The sequence below is a fragment of the Brienomyrus brachyistius genome, chromosome 7, assembly GCF_023856365.1.
Source record: "Brienomyrus brachyistius isolate T26 chromosome 7, BBRACH_0.4, whole genome shotgun sequence".
Taxonomy (NCBI): Eukaryota; Metazoa; Chordata; class Actinopteri; order Osteoglossiformes; family Mormyridae; genus Brienomyrus; species Brienomyrus brachyistius.
The window spans coordinates 21,569,681-21,584,649 of NC_064539.1; the positions used below are offsets into that span (position 1 = coordinate 21,569,681).

Consider the following 14,969-nt stretch of genomic DNA (forward strand, 5'->3'; position numbering starts at 1 on the left):
AATTTGGACCAAACCTCCCTATCTCCAGGCTCCCAGCCAGCTTGTCCATTTGGGACGGTGCCGTACCGTGCTGGGCTCTCGTAAAATGTGCGTTATGATTGACGTGTTGCTCAGGAAAATCTGCAGAGATAGCGGTGATGCAGGAAATGCATGCATTTACATTAATTTATTTAGTGGTTGCTTTTATAAAAACTAAATATTAAAAATACATCTGAGTTTAAGGACCGTATACTCAGGAGTCCAGCTATGCGGAGCTTAGGCCTCGACCTGGTGACCGCTGCACCACCCCACTAACAGGGGGCACTGCTGGGTCTGGGTGCCTTGTGATCCACAGACGAATAAGTGGCTCAGGGGGCCACGCAGCACCGTCTGCTCCAGTGCTCACCGAGGGGCTGCATACAGCAGCGCCTGTCACTCACAGCAAAGGTCAGACCGTTGACAGCGGCCCTGTTGGAGGTTCTTCAGTTTGCTGGGATAATTGCGGATTGCTTTCGCATCTGTAGACATGCAGCAAACCTCTGCTGTAGTCAGCACTTCGATCATAGTTTCCTTTTTTTTTTGGGTGGCGAAATTCTGTTCGGTTAGTTTCACTTCCATCTCGACCCATTCCTGCCTGAAGATACGCCGAGTGCTCACTGTCCGCTCCCCCCCCCCCCCCCCCACGGTACAAGCTTACTGAAACACAGTAAATGTCCAGATTTGTTTTGAAATTTAATACCTTCAGACAAGTTTGACTTCCTGTGCATTTCACACTGCAGAGTCATAAAAGCACATTCGTGCTGGTAAGTTATCATGACTTAATGAACAGTTCTGTACATATTTAACATTAGCAAACACCCTGTTAAGTCCTTTTGATTGACAGTAGTTGTTACAAACCAAAAAGCTGTAAACAAAGTGATGGAAAGAGCCGAGTCCTTTTATTGGTAATTATCCCAGTCAGTCTCGGTGGACAGGGTGCCGTCTACGGGGTTGGGTGCAAGGCGTGAACGTGTTTTCTATTGGAGCAAAGAGCTATTGCTGACAGTATCCCACAAGGCCCGACCTATCACAGCGAGCCTTATTTTTCCATTTACAGTGCATTCATATGCGCCACCCCCACCTTCCTGTACCAGCTGACACGGCAAACAGCATCACTACCTCAAACCCGGCCCCAGGCCCAGAATACATCACAGAACTCTAAGCAGACAAGACCCCAGCCATTTTCTGCCTATGCATAAACATTTTAAATTTTATGTGAATAGTTTAACTTTAATTTTGTGTAATTATTCTTATTTATAAATTATATATATATATATATATATATATATATATATATGAATATATTTTTGTTTCTTGACTGTATGCTATTTAGGCCCTAGGCAGCTGCCTAGTCCGCCTATACCTGGATATGACCCCTCTCAGTGAATTCCTGGTACAGCTACATTTTTTGCAGCCTGCACCTTAGGATGCATCTTCCACGTAATAAATGATCTATATATAATAGTAAAAACACACTTAAAAATAATAATAATAATAATAATCAAGCAGTTGTATGGCACCTGGAAGCGCATTTTGACATGTTTGACGTACGAGGCAGCTGGAACTTTTTATGTGTGGACTGAGTGCACCAGTCCTACACCTCTGCTGTCACTAGGGGGCAGTATAAGACTGACAGAAGCCAAGACAGACAAAAAAAATCTGTAGACTCCTCACTTAAAATCAGAGGATCGGTTCTCTAAATTTACAAAAAAAATGCAGCCACAGAAGAAAGCCCCACTCACGCCCCCATTAAACATAAAACTCCACCAAATCAAACACAAGCTCCATCCAAACACAGAAGTTATGTGCTTCAATCGCCTGTGAAAGAGACCCTCAAAATGCAGTGCTTAAATGATTAAAAGCTTTGCTAAAAACTTTTCTGCAAAACCACTGACAGGGCACTGAGTTTGACCCTCAGGAACGTCCTAGAACAGTAGTAGGACAGTTAAAGGGTTTTGGGAATTAGGACAGGACCGAGTGAGACCTGTCCAAGCTCAGCAGTGGGCAGAGGTTTTTTAGGTTAATGGACTGGTGACAGGGCGGCTTGGTCTATCCATGTCAATGTCCTGCAGCCCAAAGAAGAAGGCTTACCAGATCTTTCACACTTGGCCAAGGTCAAATTTATTCTATCTTTTCTGCAGATTTTTTTTTTAAATGAGGTACCAACTCCATTATTTCCTTTCCTTGTCATTTTTAGACAGTCTGTCTTCTCTGCGTCCAGCCATTGACCATCTTCACTTACTAATAAGCACTACTGTACACTTGCTAATTAACTTCAACTTTGCCAAAACAATCTGACCAGTCGGTTATCTCAGCTCCTCATCATTCCATGTCTTCTCCCCACTCTGCATCTTCACACGCTTCAAACTTCCCGCTACCCACACACTTGATGATGCTGACATGGTGGGAGTAATTCACACCTGACCTCTCTCTCTCTCTCTCTCTCTCTCTCGATCGAAAGGCACAAATCATCCAGCTGTGTAATTTAAGCAAGATAATGATCCAGACAGAACCAGAGGAGTATTGTCAATTCTCGTGGCGTGGCTTGTTTATGATTTTAGAATCAATAATCCTTCATGACTGATAGATGGAGAAGGAAATAACGTTCTGCCTTTGGTTTAGTTTTCAGACTCGAGTGAGAAAGTTTAAGTTGAGGCAGTCAGGAATTTTCAGGGTGTCCAAAGTCAGGGCTGAAGGAGTGTAGGGGAACAGGACGGGGAAGACGTGCTTGGTGTCCATTAGGAGAATCGGGGGGTCGTTCCGCACCTGTAGTTGGGACTGAGGCACAACAACAAAGTCAAGGACTGTCGTTAGTCAACAGGGATAAGCAATCAGACATTCACTATGAGACTTAATGCGGCCCTACCTGGATGTTTCGGATGAAGGACACGGTGACCCTCTCTTCGAACTCGTTGAGTGGAGTGTACAGGTTGAGGATTTTCACAATCTGCAGGAGAGAGAGAGAGAGAGAGAGACCCATGAACTTGGCCCAGACTCCACCCTAGCTGGTCCTCTGCTGCTGACACTCTCTCTCCCAGATGCACTCCACCCTTTCTCTTACCTGCTGCATGGTGAGAGCTGAACAGAGAGAGCAGATCTTCTCTGCATCCTGGGAGGTCTTCTTCTTGACCTGAAGCAGTTGGGCAGCCTGAATGAGCGGCTCTAAGGTGGCCATAGCCCCACGCTGATGTAAGTTTTTCCCACGCAGCCACTCCTCCATCTGGCTGATGTTGTATCTATAAACACATGTTCACAGACACTGCAATCACTGCTCTTCATGTAATATGCATTTATTCACCCACCGTCTTCTCTTGGTCAAATGAGGGTTTGATGTGTTAGTCTTTCTAGAAAGGATTATAAAAGACTCTTGTACTTTCACAAGGCGGGTCTTGATTTCAGTCTGTTCTGCTAGACTGGTTCATGTTCAGTAGGTACCTCAGCTGAATACCGGAGGTCCATGAGCAGACATCCTTCCGCAGCAGCAGGTTGTTGAGGGTGATGGCGTTGATGCAGTAGAAGAGCTGGCGGACCACTTGCTGGATGATCTCTGGGTCCAGGCCTTGATCAGCCATCGTGTTGTAGAACTGGTTCAGCTGTCGGATCAGCGCCTCCAGGGTGTAGGTGCCTGGCCCATCCCCGTCGTATTCCATGCTGGATGAGCGGTGTCGGTACCCTGTAGGCTTGATGCCCGCCAGACTGATGCTCTCACTTTCCAACATGGCAGACACTGATGGGGTTAAGAAACGAGAATGTTAATCTGGACATAATATGGTTTTAACCCCTACGACACACAAGTATTCTGCCGAGCTGATGAATTTACATTCAGCCAGAGGTATTCAGCAGATATCGTGGGGCAGGAGCAGAATTTGAACGGTAGCAGCATCTGCTCTCACCGATCATGGGCTGCATGGTCTCCTCGGCCACTTTGACGAGTTGCTGGTAGATCTGAATGGACAGGTCACTCAACAGCTGTCGGTACTCAGCCAGGTCAAAGTTCTTAAGACAATGTTCGTTCTGCTTTGGAGTGTTCTGTGTCATGAACGCCTGCGAGAACGGCAGCGAAAAGAAAGTGACATACCCACTGCAGATATGGAGAAGGCCGTAAAACCATATATTCCTTTCAGCAAATGACCAAGACCTCCTGACTGTTGAACTACAGTAGTCATACTAATGCTTCTCACCTCTTCCCCGCTGTACTGCTTCAGGCAGTGCAGGAAACGACTGGTGTTGGCCAACCAGAAAGACAGCATCTCAAAGTCTTTGTTGTGCTTCTGTAAAAGAGCAAGGGTGCATCTCAATATGTGTACTTTACTGTACTCGTGTTCTCATCAACCCCTGTTACGTTATCCTTCATTGCCGAAGACCAGTTCCAAGACGCAGGAACAGAAGTACAGAAGACCGTGAAAATCCCCGGATGTCGTTCTTGCCCAGCCACAAATATCAAGGACACATCGATTGCATCCTCGCCAGACGAGACCAATCCCATGATCCCCTGAGCCCCAAGTTCATTCTTGGGAGGCAAGTTGCAAGACTGGTCTTGCCCAGACAACAAGTACAGTATTTGCGTTCTTGGTATTAAAAAACAGCCCTAGTTTGACAGTTCAGAAGGCGGAACCAGAACACCACAAATCTAGGGCTGGGCGATGATATATCGATATTACATTGCACATGTGCAATAATCCCCAAGGCTACTGGGAAGAGAGCAGAAACGGAGGATTGTGGGTAAAGTGATAAATGAAGGTAATCCAGATTGGGTGCAGATTTGGAAGAGTAACAACCACTGTTCAAATATGCTTCAAAAACAACTGCTGTATTTGCACCAAACCTGACTCATGGATGCTTGACGGTTTGGCTAAAGGTCATTGCTACTTGGATCAGCTAAGATGCAGGCCCTCCTGCCTGAAGTGGGACTAGTCCTTGTCTCCTACCTTCAGGACCTTCTTGATGGAATTAATGGATGAGGTAAGCAACGAGTGAACCTTCTGGTCGTCATTTATGTAGTCTGCATGGCGAATGCACATGAACAGGATGTAGGCTGGTAGGCAGGGAACAGTGGCTGACTCCAGCTGGGGCTTCATGTCTGAAAGGGGACAGCTTCAGTCAGGAACTTCATTTTTTGGGAGAGAACATTGTGACTGTAAACCACACTGCTGGTGTCGGGATGGAATCTTACCCGTGATGAGGTTCTTAAACAGAAGAGGTTCATCTTCTTTGCAGTATTCCAGCATACCCTCAAAGTCCTTCTCTTTGCGCTGGACGGTTGCCTGTCGGAACAGCTCTGGACGAGGCCGCGACTGCTGTGCCGTGGCCTGGGATGCTGTGGAGAGATGGGTAAGCCTGTTACCACCTGGAAGAAGTCTGCTAGCTGAAGCCGGCCTGCGGTCCCTGCTCCTCACCCTCCAGCTCCTGCACTCGCTTCTCAGAGATCTTCAGTCGTTTCTTTAGTTTCTTCTCATTCTTCTCCAGCTTCTCTACAATTTCCTTCAGGTCCTATGATGCAGGCAGAAAAATCAGGTTTTCCCGGTTCATAAAGCATCACTTTATTCTTCCTACCCAAACCTCGGTTCTTCGCACACACCAGGTTCTCATTGGTGAGGCGTGTGATTTCCTGCTGGATGCTGAAGTCCACTTGTGCATCAGGGGGCAGCGCCAACGTGTGGTTGAGCAGTTCCTGCTTGTGCTCCAGGTCATCTCTGAGCAGCTCGATTTGCGTTTTCAAGGCCTCCACTTCATCCTCGTGGTGTCGGCTCTGTGTCTGTAACTGGGCCTCCAGCAGCCTGGGTGGGGGAGGGAAAAAGGTTACAGCAAGGTGGAGGTGCATGCTGGGAAAAACCGACATCTAGAGCATGCAGCCAATCAGAACCATTGCTGGAGAAAATTTTTTTTTAAAGCATGGTAGAAACTGTTATAATGTATCATCTAATCCTGCTCTGTACCTGTAATCCATGCCTACGACTGACCTTCCATATGCATCATTTGATGCTCTCTGTAGTACCGCTCAAGAGTTTAAGATGCTACAGCTGTTACTCTATTCAAGGGGGGTCAAATATGAAAATCCCCCAGAGGCTTCTTCGTCTCTGCACAGACAGGCAGACAAGGGCCTGCGTCGGAAGGTGGAGGTGAAAGTTCAAATGGAGCCAAGACCAAGAAGCAGAGCAGTGGGATGGAGGTATGACCACCTGGCCTCTGGCTTTAAGCTCTGGTAAGCCAGGCGCCCTGTCGTCATTTAGATTAGCTCAGTCCTTGCAGTGATCAATGGGTCAGAGAAGCATGGAAAAGCAGAGGGGAAACATGAAAGAAGATGAAAGAAAGGAGACCTGCGTAAGGAGAAAGCAGTGGGAGAAACCTATGGCAGAAATTCCCAATTCTGGTGAAGAACCGTCACTACTGTGCCGTCAGTCAGCTGCACCTCGCTCTACCTCTGCTGGATGCAAAGGGGGCAACCGAACTGCCACTCCATCTCTGAACAAGCAAGACCTGCCCCTGGCATGCCAGCTGTCTACTAGTGATGGGTGCAGGCGGCCATGCCAGGGCGAATCCAAGTCCTGTCAGGTCCAATTTTAATAACCTCGATGAGTGGCGTCCTTATCATCACCACGGGGTGGGGGTGTGGGGTTCCTCAACAGACAAACGACAAAAAATGAAGGAAAGAAGTGACGAAATAAAAGGAGAAACACCGCAGGGTCTGTGCTTTGGGGCCAAGGAGCTAAAGGGAAAATAACATTGGTCAGCAGCCTCAAGATTCCTCTCAAATCAACCTATAGTTTCAGGAAACGAAGACCATTCTATCAGTCTAACTATATACATCAATTATCATGCACCATCACTAGTGCCATTTCTTTTAGAAGGTCCTTCCATAACAGATACTTTGCATTTGTAACTGCTCAGGTCTTTGAACCAGCCACATAAATGAACACAATGCTGACAGCTGCCTCTGTAGTGACACTTACTTGTTGGACTCACTCAGTCCCTGGTTAGTTTGCACCACTTCCTCCTCATCTATGTGCTTGTTGCTGTTGCTCTGCGCTGGCATGCTGCTGGTTTCCTGTCAGGAAGGGAAGGCCGTATGACGTTAGTGTGAAGAGGTGAGAGTGTCACTTCACGGGCGGGATGTGTGGGAGGCCTGCATGCTCTCTAATGAAACATGATGAGCCTCAGTCAGCTGGCCAGAGGTCTACAGGTTGACCAGGGCTTTATGGGCACCATGCATATTACAGCGTTAGTGGTCTGCAGCATTTGTAGTCCCACCCAATGACAATATGAATTGCCTATACTTAACACTGGAGGAGCCAGATAATCTAAGGGTTTGTTGCATCAGATGTGGTTCAATGGGCTGTTTCTAATGAAGCATTCACATCTCAGTGGCTGACGTCACCTCGATAGTCTGATGAGGAGATGGGAGGATGAGAGAGGCACTCGCTAAAGGGGAATGAAATGATAAAACAACGGCTGTATGGGCTGCCATGAGCCCTGGTTTGTGTTGTGATGCTGCCTTGAAGCGACTGCCCTCAACTCCTAGACCATGCAACCTTGACAGAAATCGTTCAGCACCGCAGGCCTCAACACTCTGCCTACGAGGTTCTAAAAAATTTGTTTTTAACTGTACAGCATCAGATATCTATGAATAGTCAGTAGTTCTTTTCAGTCAGGCCTTTTTCTAAGGGCCCTGAAGATGGCAATTATCAAACCTCTTAAAATAGTCCAACCTAGATGCCTCAGTAATAAGGAAGTATAGGCCTACAGTACATCAAACTTTTTAGGAAAGACCATCGAAGAGGTTGTTTTCCAGCAACAGAATTGTTTTGCTCCATGAGAGAACTCTTAAGGCTTTTAAGTCTAGGTTTTGATCACTCCACTGCACTGAGACTACACTTATTAAGATTTAAAAATGACATCCATCCGAGCAGTGATGAATCAAAAATCTTGCGACACCGATAAGTGACAGTAATCTATATAGATTTGGCGTATCCTTACACTTATTAAACTCGGTTAGTGGAGCACGCCACCTACTGCTGTGTTGGTAAATCATGGAACCGATAAGCACAAAAGTGGCGGTGAATAAAGGGACAGGCCAGCAACCGCAACATTTTTTAAGAAAGGAGATACTGTGGATAGACAAGGTACTAAGACGCCAGTGTTGGGTTCGGTACCTTTTGCAGTTTTAAGTCCCACACATTTCTTCAACTTAAGGCTATGCCAAATTTATACAGAAAAGTAATATTTTAAGCGCATTACTAATCTGTAGGGGTGTAAGATATACTCAGCCCACGAGACGAGACCAGACACGATATTGGGTTCACGAGAACGAGACGAGATGATATTTTAACAATATTTTAAGGAAAACTTCAAAGAGGAAATTTATTACTGGAAAGCAGCCTTTTATTTGATTAATTTGAAAGACAAAAAATGCTAAATACTGCAGATGTTTGGTGAAATGTGTTAAATAATCACCATCATCATAAACAGTAAAGAACAGAACAAATATCTAGCACCATAAAATATTTCACTGGAAACTCAAATGACAGGCTTCTGTCGTATTTGACTACTCAATTGCACATAAAATAGAATATAAATAAAACTATATAAATAACAAACATAGAACGTTTTTTTAATCTTTTCTTCATCTATCGTGAAATTTCATTACACCCCTACTAATCTGCTCAAGAAATTGTGGACGCAAGTAAACATCCGTAAATACCGGAAAGCGCCATCCAGTGAATGTTTCGCCCATCATCTAAATCCCTGATGCTTAAGGCACATGCACCATATAACCTGGAGAACATTGCAATGTGATATCACACAGTCCTATTTGGGCCAATAGTTAATTATGAATCTGAGCGAACAAAAACCACATACAGTTCCTCAAGCTTTCATTCTTGGGCCTCTTCTATTCAACATCTACATGCTCCCTTTTGCTCAGATTATGGAACACTACAACATCTATAACCTAACTATGCAGATGTTCCACATTACACTGTCACCTCGTGACTTTGGTTTAGTTTAGACTTAGATTCGTTGAATACGTGCACTGAATCGAAGAATAGATGTGCCAGAATTTTCCACCTTAATTTCAACTGCCACATGACGACAATTACAAAATCACCTTAAAAACATAGCAAGAGTTAAAGGATTTCTGTCTAAACGAGACACAGAAAAGCTTGTTCATGTGTTTATTTTCAGCAGGCTAGACTAATATAACGGTGACTTCACAGGTATTGGCAAAAAAAAAATCAATGAGACAGCTGCAACTCATCCAGAATGCGGCCGCCAGGCTCCTCACTAACACCAGGAGAGTAGAACATATCACTCTGCTCCTTTAGTCACTGCACTGGCTTCCTGTCCAACACTGGACTGATTTTAAAATATTACTGCTAACATAAAAAGCAATAAACGGTCTCGGGCCCAAATACATTTCTGATTTACTTGGACATCATGCAGCATCCAGACCCCTGAGGTCATCTGGGGAAGGTAACCTCAGTGTCCCAGAGTCGAGACCAAGCAGGGTGAAGCAACGTTCAGGTTCTATGCTTCTAAGCTTCCTTAAGACCTGAGGTTTGCCAACACTAGCAGCTCCCGTAGATCAGGGCTTAGAACATTACCATTTGCTGCAGCTTTTTAATAAATTATGTACATCAGTTTAGCCAAAGACTCACCACGTTTGCAACATAAAGCAAATTGCTAATTCCCTCGGTGGCATGACTATCTGAGGTGGTCTTTTACGGTGAAAGGCAATTCGAACATTTGGCTGCATATAGCAATGCTTCCTGTGACTGTTCAAATTGAATTGGGCAAGGCAAGAGCACAGCAGCACGTGTGTGTCTCCAGGAAGCTACAGTGTCTCACTGCAATAAGCTCTCCATCCAAGGTATCTATATACTGTAAAGCCAAAGATAATCACTGGAAGACTCACAACGTGATTGGCCGTGTCATTCTCCTGGGTGGAGCTCATGATCTGAGACCTGAGAATGAGTACTTCCTCCTTGCGAATCTCCAGCTCCTCATTGGCTGCCTTGAGCTGGTTGAGCAGCAGGTTGTAGCCCTCCTGGTGCTCACTGGATGAAGAGGAGCTGCTCTGCGAGGCATTGTCAGCCACAGCTTTGCGTAGTTCATTGAGGTCGTTCTTCAGCTTTTTGTTTTCGGATTCCAGCTCTTGTCTCTGTGGAGAGGAGATGAGTGGGAGATCATTTAGGAACGAACATAGTATATCTTTGAAAAGGGTTACTGTGTAGTACATATGGTTCCATACTGTGCTGTACATACGGTTCCATGAAGAACACAGTCACAGGCAGCTAGATCTGCACTGTGCTTTCGTTTTACGGCATACTCTTATCTTATCTGAAAGCTGGGTGTTTGTGCACTGAAGATATTACTGTCCTTTGTAAACCTGGGCAGTTGGAAGCTGGTAAGAAAATATCCTTAAATGTATCTGTGCTCCATCTAAGACTCTTGCTAAAACTGAGCCTTGATCGCACACTCGATGTTTAGCAGCATGCATTTCATAAAAAATGGCCAGAGTTTGTCTGTGGCTGCCATGTTACCTTGGGCGGAGTGTGAGGACAGCGTTGTCCCATACTGAAACATAAAATGCTGTCTCCCATACTGATCCAGGAAAATACGGAATCCGTTCCGTATTTTCGTACACATTTCCTACACATCCCTCCAGCTTCGCAAATTGTCGGCAGGGAACTGTAGTTACGAACCATCTCGTTCACATATTTTGTTCACGTCTAAAACAATATATGTGGTTGAGAGGTTGGTGGATGACTCACAATTATTGTTTGGTCTCGATATAGTTAAATTTAATTCTAAGCTTTTCCAGAAATCCTATCAAATGTGTCTACAGTTGTCCCAATGAACTCCATCACAGTCGAACCGCAAATCCACTCAGAAGTCTCAACGATCACAGCGGTTACAGAAGTCACAACGGTCACAGGAATCACAGCGGATTCCACCTTCTCGTCCAAGACACCCCCCCCCCAACTCACCCACTGCTTCCGTGGCAGGATGGCCAGCATAACTATGCACACCAGTATGCAGGTTAAATGGACGAAGAACATCAACATCCCACTGAAGGCTGTGACTATCCGCACATGTGTGTGTGTGTGTGTGTCTGTGAGGGATCAAAGGTTCCTGAACCTGTACCTTCAGGTTGTTGTACGCAGAGTCTGCACTATACTCCTGCTCTGCCACAGAAGTCTTGCGTTCCAGAGCCTGTGAGGTAACAAAGACAACAATCCTAATTCGCCAGTGATAAGGAGGATCCACAGCAATATTGATCACCAATGCAGAATCAACTTCGAACAGCAGATGAAAAGCTCTTTGTTCTCCGTGTTTTCAATTATCTAATTTAATGTTTCAAAACTTTGTTATTCGGGAAGATTTTATTTCCAAGGAATAGCATTTCAAAGTAATCAGATACACCCCCATCTCCGTGCACTTCTGCATTTCGGATGGAGTAGTGGACACCAGCCCACCTTGCGATTAGCCAGCTCCTCCATCTTCTCCAGGCTGACCTGCAGCTTGCGACGCTCTTGCTCCAGCTCTCTCACACGTTTCTGCAGCTTCAGAAACAGCGAGATGTCCATGGCCGCCTTGTCCAGGCCCATCTCCTGCAAGGCCCCAGAGGAAGATGGAACCAATATTCATCTGTAAATCAACACCCCCCCATGCGTCCCTTACGCATCCCACGGGCTGCAATTACCTCCACTTGCTGAATTGAGTCCTCTGTCTCTCCAACCTCAGAGGAGGAGATGGAAGGGTAATTCGAATCTGACTCCAGGCTACTCTGATTGGACGGGTTCCTTCTGTGGCCAGGCTGAAACTAGACGACAAGGAGAAGATTTCTGCAAACCAGAAACATACTGACAGGGAGGCAGAGCTGTGTGCAAGACGGCTCCATATAACTTCTCCGCAGTGCTCCGCTCAGCCACCTCTCACCTTCGGCAGGGACACCTCCTCGTGCAGGTTGTCATATCTCTGCTCCAGCCTGGAGAACTCCTTCAGGAGATTCTGATAGCGCAATCGCTCCTCATCCAGCTCAGCCTGCAGATGCCCCTCTTTCTGTGACACGCTGTTATCTGGGGGGGGGGGGGGGGGGGGTAGGCGCACCTAGTGAGACATTCCTTCAACACAGACTTAAACACAGTTCATTGAAGAAGCTGGTATTAGCTAAAGAAACCACAGCTTTAGGCAGTAGTTTCAGTTAGATGGAAGACAGGAACATGGGAACACGACACTGTGGTTTTGGGGTGGGGAGAAATGCTTCCCTTTAGGAAGGTTGACCTAGCAGCCCTGAACCCCAGACGTAAGCACCACAGACAACACTTCTCTTGTGTTGCGACACAAAGGCTGAGCTACATCCCACGGGGGTCTCTGGCTCAGTTTGTGCACATCGACTCCGCGCCTCCGAAATCCAATCCCACCTCAGCCCCTTGCCGGCCTACTTCTGCACACAGGCGCCTCTTGTCACGAGGAAACAAAGCATCCTCACCTGCAGCAAGAGCCTCGGTCGTGTCCTCGACTATCAGCAGGGCGAACGTAACCCAGCAAGAACAGCAAGCGGCGATACGCGGCCGCCTTGCCTCTCAGCGACCTGAAAGGTGCCTGCTTACCCCCTGCACTTCTAGACTGCTGCAGGATCGTTTGGTTCATTTCTTCCTTCTCCACCTTCAGTAAGGAGTTCTCCTCCTCCAGTTCCTCCACCCTCTACACAGGAGAGAGAACGCAGAGATCAGCTGTCGGCGAGCTACAGTAGGCGTGGTCACTCCAGCTTCACCCCCCCCCACCCACACCCGATTTCCTTTTTTTTTCAAAAAAAAAGAAAAATACACAATGTATTAAGCTGAAAATCCCAAAATGGGACTGTAGCATTTTCAGCGCATGTCAGAGTAGAGAAATCTGAGTCATTCTCCAGCAATCTGTCGATCTTCACACGTGTGGCTGAGTTGGCTTCCTGAACGGATCCCAGAAGCTTCCCGGGCCTCCACCCCTACTGCTGTAGCCTACAGCAGATAAACGTCTAGGCTCATGCTGCGTTTTATACAGGCTGACAGCAGGCTTCCCCAGACCCCATTTTTAATGATTAATAAAATAAAACGTCGCGAGCATTTAAACATGACATGTAAGAGCTACATGACTGCAAAAAAACAAGCAAAGAAAACTGCGAGACCCCCAAGCACTGAAAACAAACTTCTCCAGGTAACTTTCATGTAGAGAAACAAACGCCAAACCACACTGTTAGTCCTGGACCTGAATCAACAGACTTGTGGTTCCATCAATGAACCATATGAGCGCTTTCTACCATTCCAGCTGAAGACGGGTTGGGATCCCTCCCTTTCCTACGTTTGGGTAAATGCTTGATATTCAGAATAAATGGGTATTTGTAAAACTCAGTACCGTTCCTACTTGTCTTACTAGGCAGCATCCATAAGCACACCTCACCTGTTCCAGATCCTGCTTCTCACTCCTGTACTCCTCCTCGATCCTCTTCCGCTCAGCATGAGCTTTGCTAAGCTCCGCCCTCAGTCTCTCCAGCTCCTCCTGCAGTGAGGTCAGCTGATTGCCATCTCCATGGAGACTGCGCACCTGGTCCAATTCCTTCTGCAGCTTGCTCATCTCTGTGACCAGAGAGGTGTTGTTGGCTAGAAGATGCTCATTCTGGGTCTTGTATTCTTTATTCTGGAGAGAAAGAGAGAGAAAAATATTTACATGCACTGATGCGGAGTATAGATTAGACCAAATCATCCCAATCCCAGATCACGCTGGGATTAATACAATACAGGGAGACTGTATCACTGATCAATGTGAATGTTTTCCATGGGGAAACCTGAGATAAAATGGCATCTTCTCAAAACCACCCAGCTGAATGAAAAACCTCAACCAACAGTGATTTTTTAAAAGTCCATATTATATCCATCCGGGGGCGGCATGGTGGTGCAGTGGTTAGCACTGTTGCCTCACACCTCTGGGACCCGGGTTCGAGTCTCAGCCTGGGTTACATGTGTGTGGAGTTTGCATGTTCTCCCCATGTTGTCGTGGGGTTTCCTCCAGGTACTCCGGTTTCCCCCCACAGTCCAAAAACATGCTGAGGCTAATTGGAGTTGCTGAATTGCCCGTAGGTGTGCATGTGTGAGTGAATGGTGTGTGAGTGTGCCCTGCGATGGGCTGGCCCCCCATCCTGGGTTGTTCCCTGCCTCGTGCCCATTGATTCCGGGATAGGCTCCGGACCCCCCGCGACCCAATAGGATAAGCGGTTTGGAAAATGGATGGATTATATCCATCCGGGGGCGGCATGGTGGTGCAGTGGTTAGCACTGTTGCCTCACACCTCTGGGACCCGGGTTTGAGTCTCCGCCTGGGTTACATGTGTGTGGAGTTTGCATGTTCTCCCCATGTTGTCGTGGGGTTTCCTCCAGGTACTCCGGTTTCCCCCCACAGTCCAAAAACATGCTGAGGCTAATTAGAGTTGCTAAATTGCCCGTAGGTGTGCATGCGTGAGTGACTGGTTTGTGAGTGTGCCCTGCGATGGGCTGGCCCCCCCATCCTGGGTTGTTCCCTGCCTCGTGCCCATTGCTTCCGGGATAGGCTCCGGACCCCCCGCGACCCAGTAGGATAAGCGGTTTGGAAAATGGATGGATGGATGGATTATATCTATCCATCCATCCTGGTCCACTCATCTGGGTTCAGGTTCGTGGGAGTAGCAGTCTAAGCAGAGATGGCCAGACCTCCCTCTCATCAGCCACCTCCTCTAGCTGCACCAGGGGAAAACCAATGTGTTCTCAGGCCAACCGAGAGATATAGACGCCCAAATTACCTCAACTGGGAACTTTTCATACTGTATGTATGAATAGTGGCTCTACTTTGAACACCACTCGAAAATCCAGGCCCCTCACCCCTCATCTCTACAACAGAGCCCAGATGCACAAAGATGGGAAACTCATGTCCCCTGCTTGT

General features: G+C 46.8%; 1 protein-coding gene across 2 annotated transcripts in view; it reads right to left on the bottom strand.

The window, feature by feature from the left end:
• Nucleotides 1-2,115: 2,115 nt before the first annotated feature.
• myo5b (myosin VB) overlaps nucleotides 2,116-14,969 on the bottom strand; it is a 44,449-nt gene continuing 31,595 nt past the window's right edge. For both annotated transcript variants that reach the window (XM_049018553.1, XM_049018554.1), the window contains exons 22-39: nucleotides 13,459-13,695; nucleotides 12,630-12,723; nucleotides 11,956-12,095; nucleotides 11,720-11,839; nucleotides 11,493-11,627; nucleotides 11,161-11,229; nucleotides 9,929-10,174; nucleotides 6,969-7,063; nucleotides 5,597-5,795; nucleotides 5,415-5,508; nucleotides 5,192-5,335; nucleotides 4,947-5,098; nucleotides 4,200-4,289; nucleotides 3,912-4,062; nucleotides 3,454-3,745; nucleotides 3,080-3,254; nucleotides 2,885-2,965; nucleotides 2,116-2,796 (exon numbers count right to left, since the gene is read on the bottom strand). In XM_049018553.1, coding sequence (XP_048874510.1) covers nucleotides 2,644-2,796; nucleotides 2,885-2,965; nucleotides 3,080-3,254; nucleotides 3,454-3,745; nucleotides 3,912-4,062; nucleotides 4,200-4,289; nucleotides 4,947-5,098; nucleotides 5,192-5,335; nucleotides 5,415-5,508; nucleotides 5,597-5,795; nucleotides 6,969-7,063; nucleotides 9,929-10,174; nucleotides 11,161-11,229; nucleotides 11,493-11,627; nucleotides 11,720-11,839; nucleotides 11,956-12,095; nucleotides 12,630-12,723; nucleotides 13,459-13,695 — 2,667 coding nt within the window. In that variant the 3' untranslated portion in view covers nucleotides 2,116-2,643. The remainder of the gene's footprint in view (nucleotides 2,797-2,884; nucleotides 2,966-3,079; nucleotides 3,255-3,453; nucleotides 3,746-3,911; nucleotides 4,063-4,199; nucleotides 4,290-4,946; nucleotides 5,099-5,191; nucleotides 5,336-5,414; nucleotides 5,509-5,596; nucleotides 5,796-6,968; nucleotides 7,064-9,928; nucleotides 10,175-11,160; nucleotides 11,230-11,492; nucleotides 11,628-11,719; nucleotides 11,840-11,955; nucleotides 12,096-12,629; nucleotides 12,724-13,458; nucleotides 13,696-14,969) is intronic.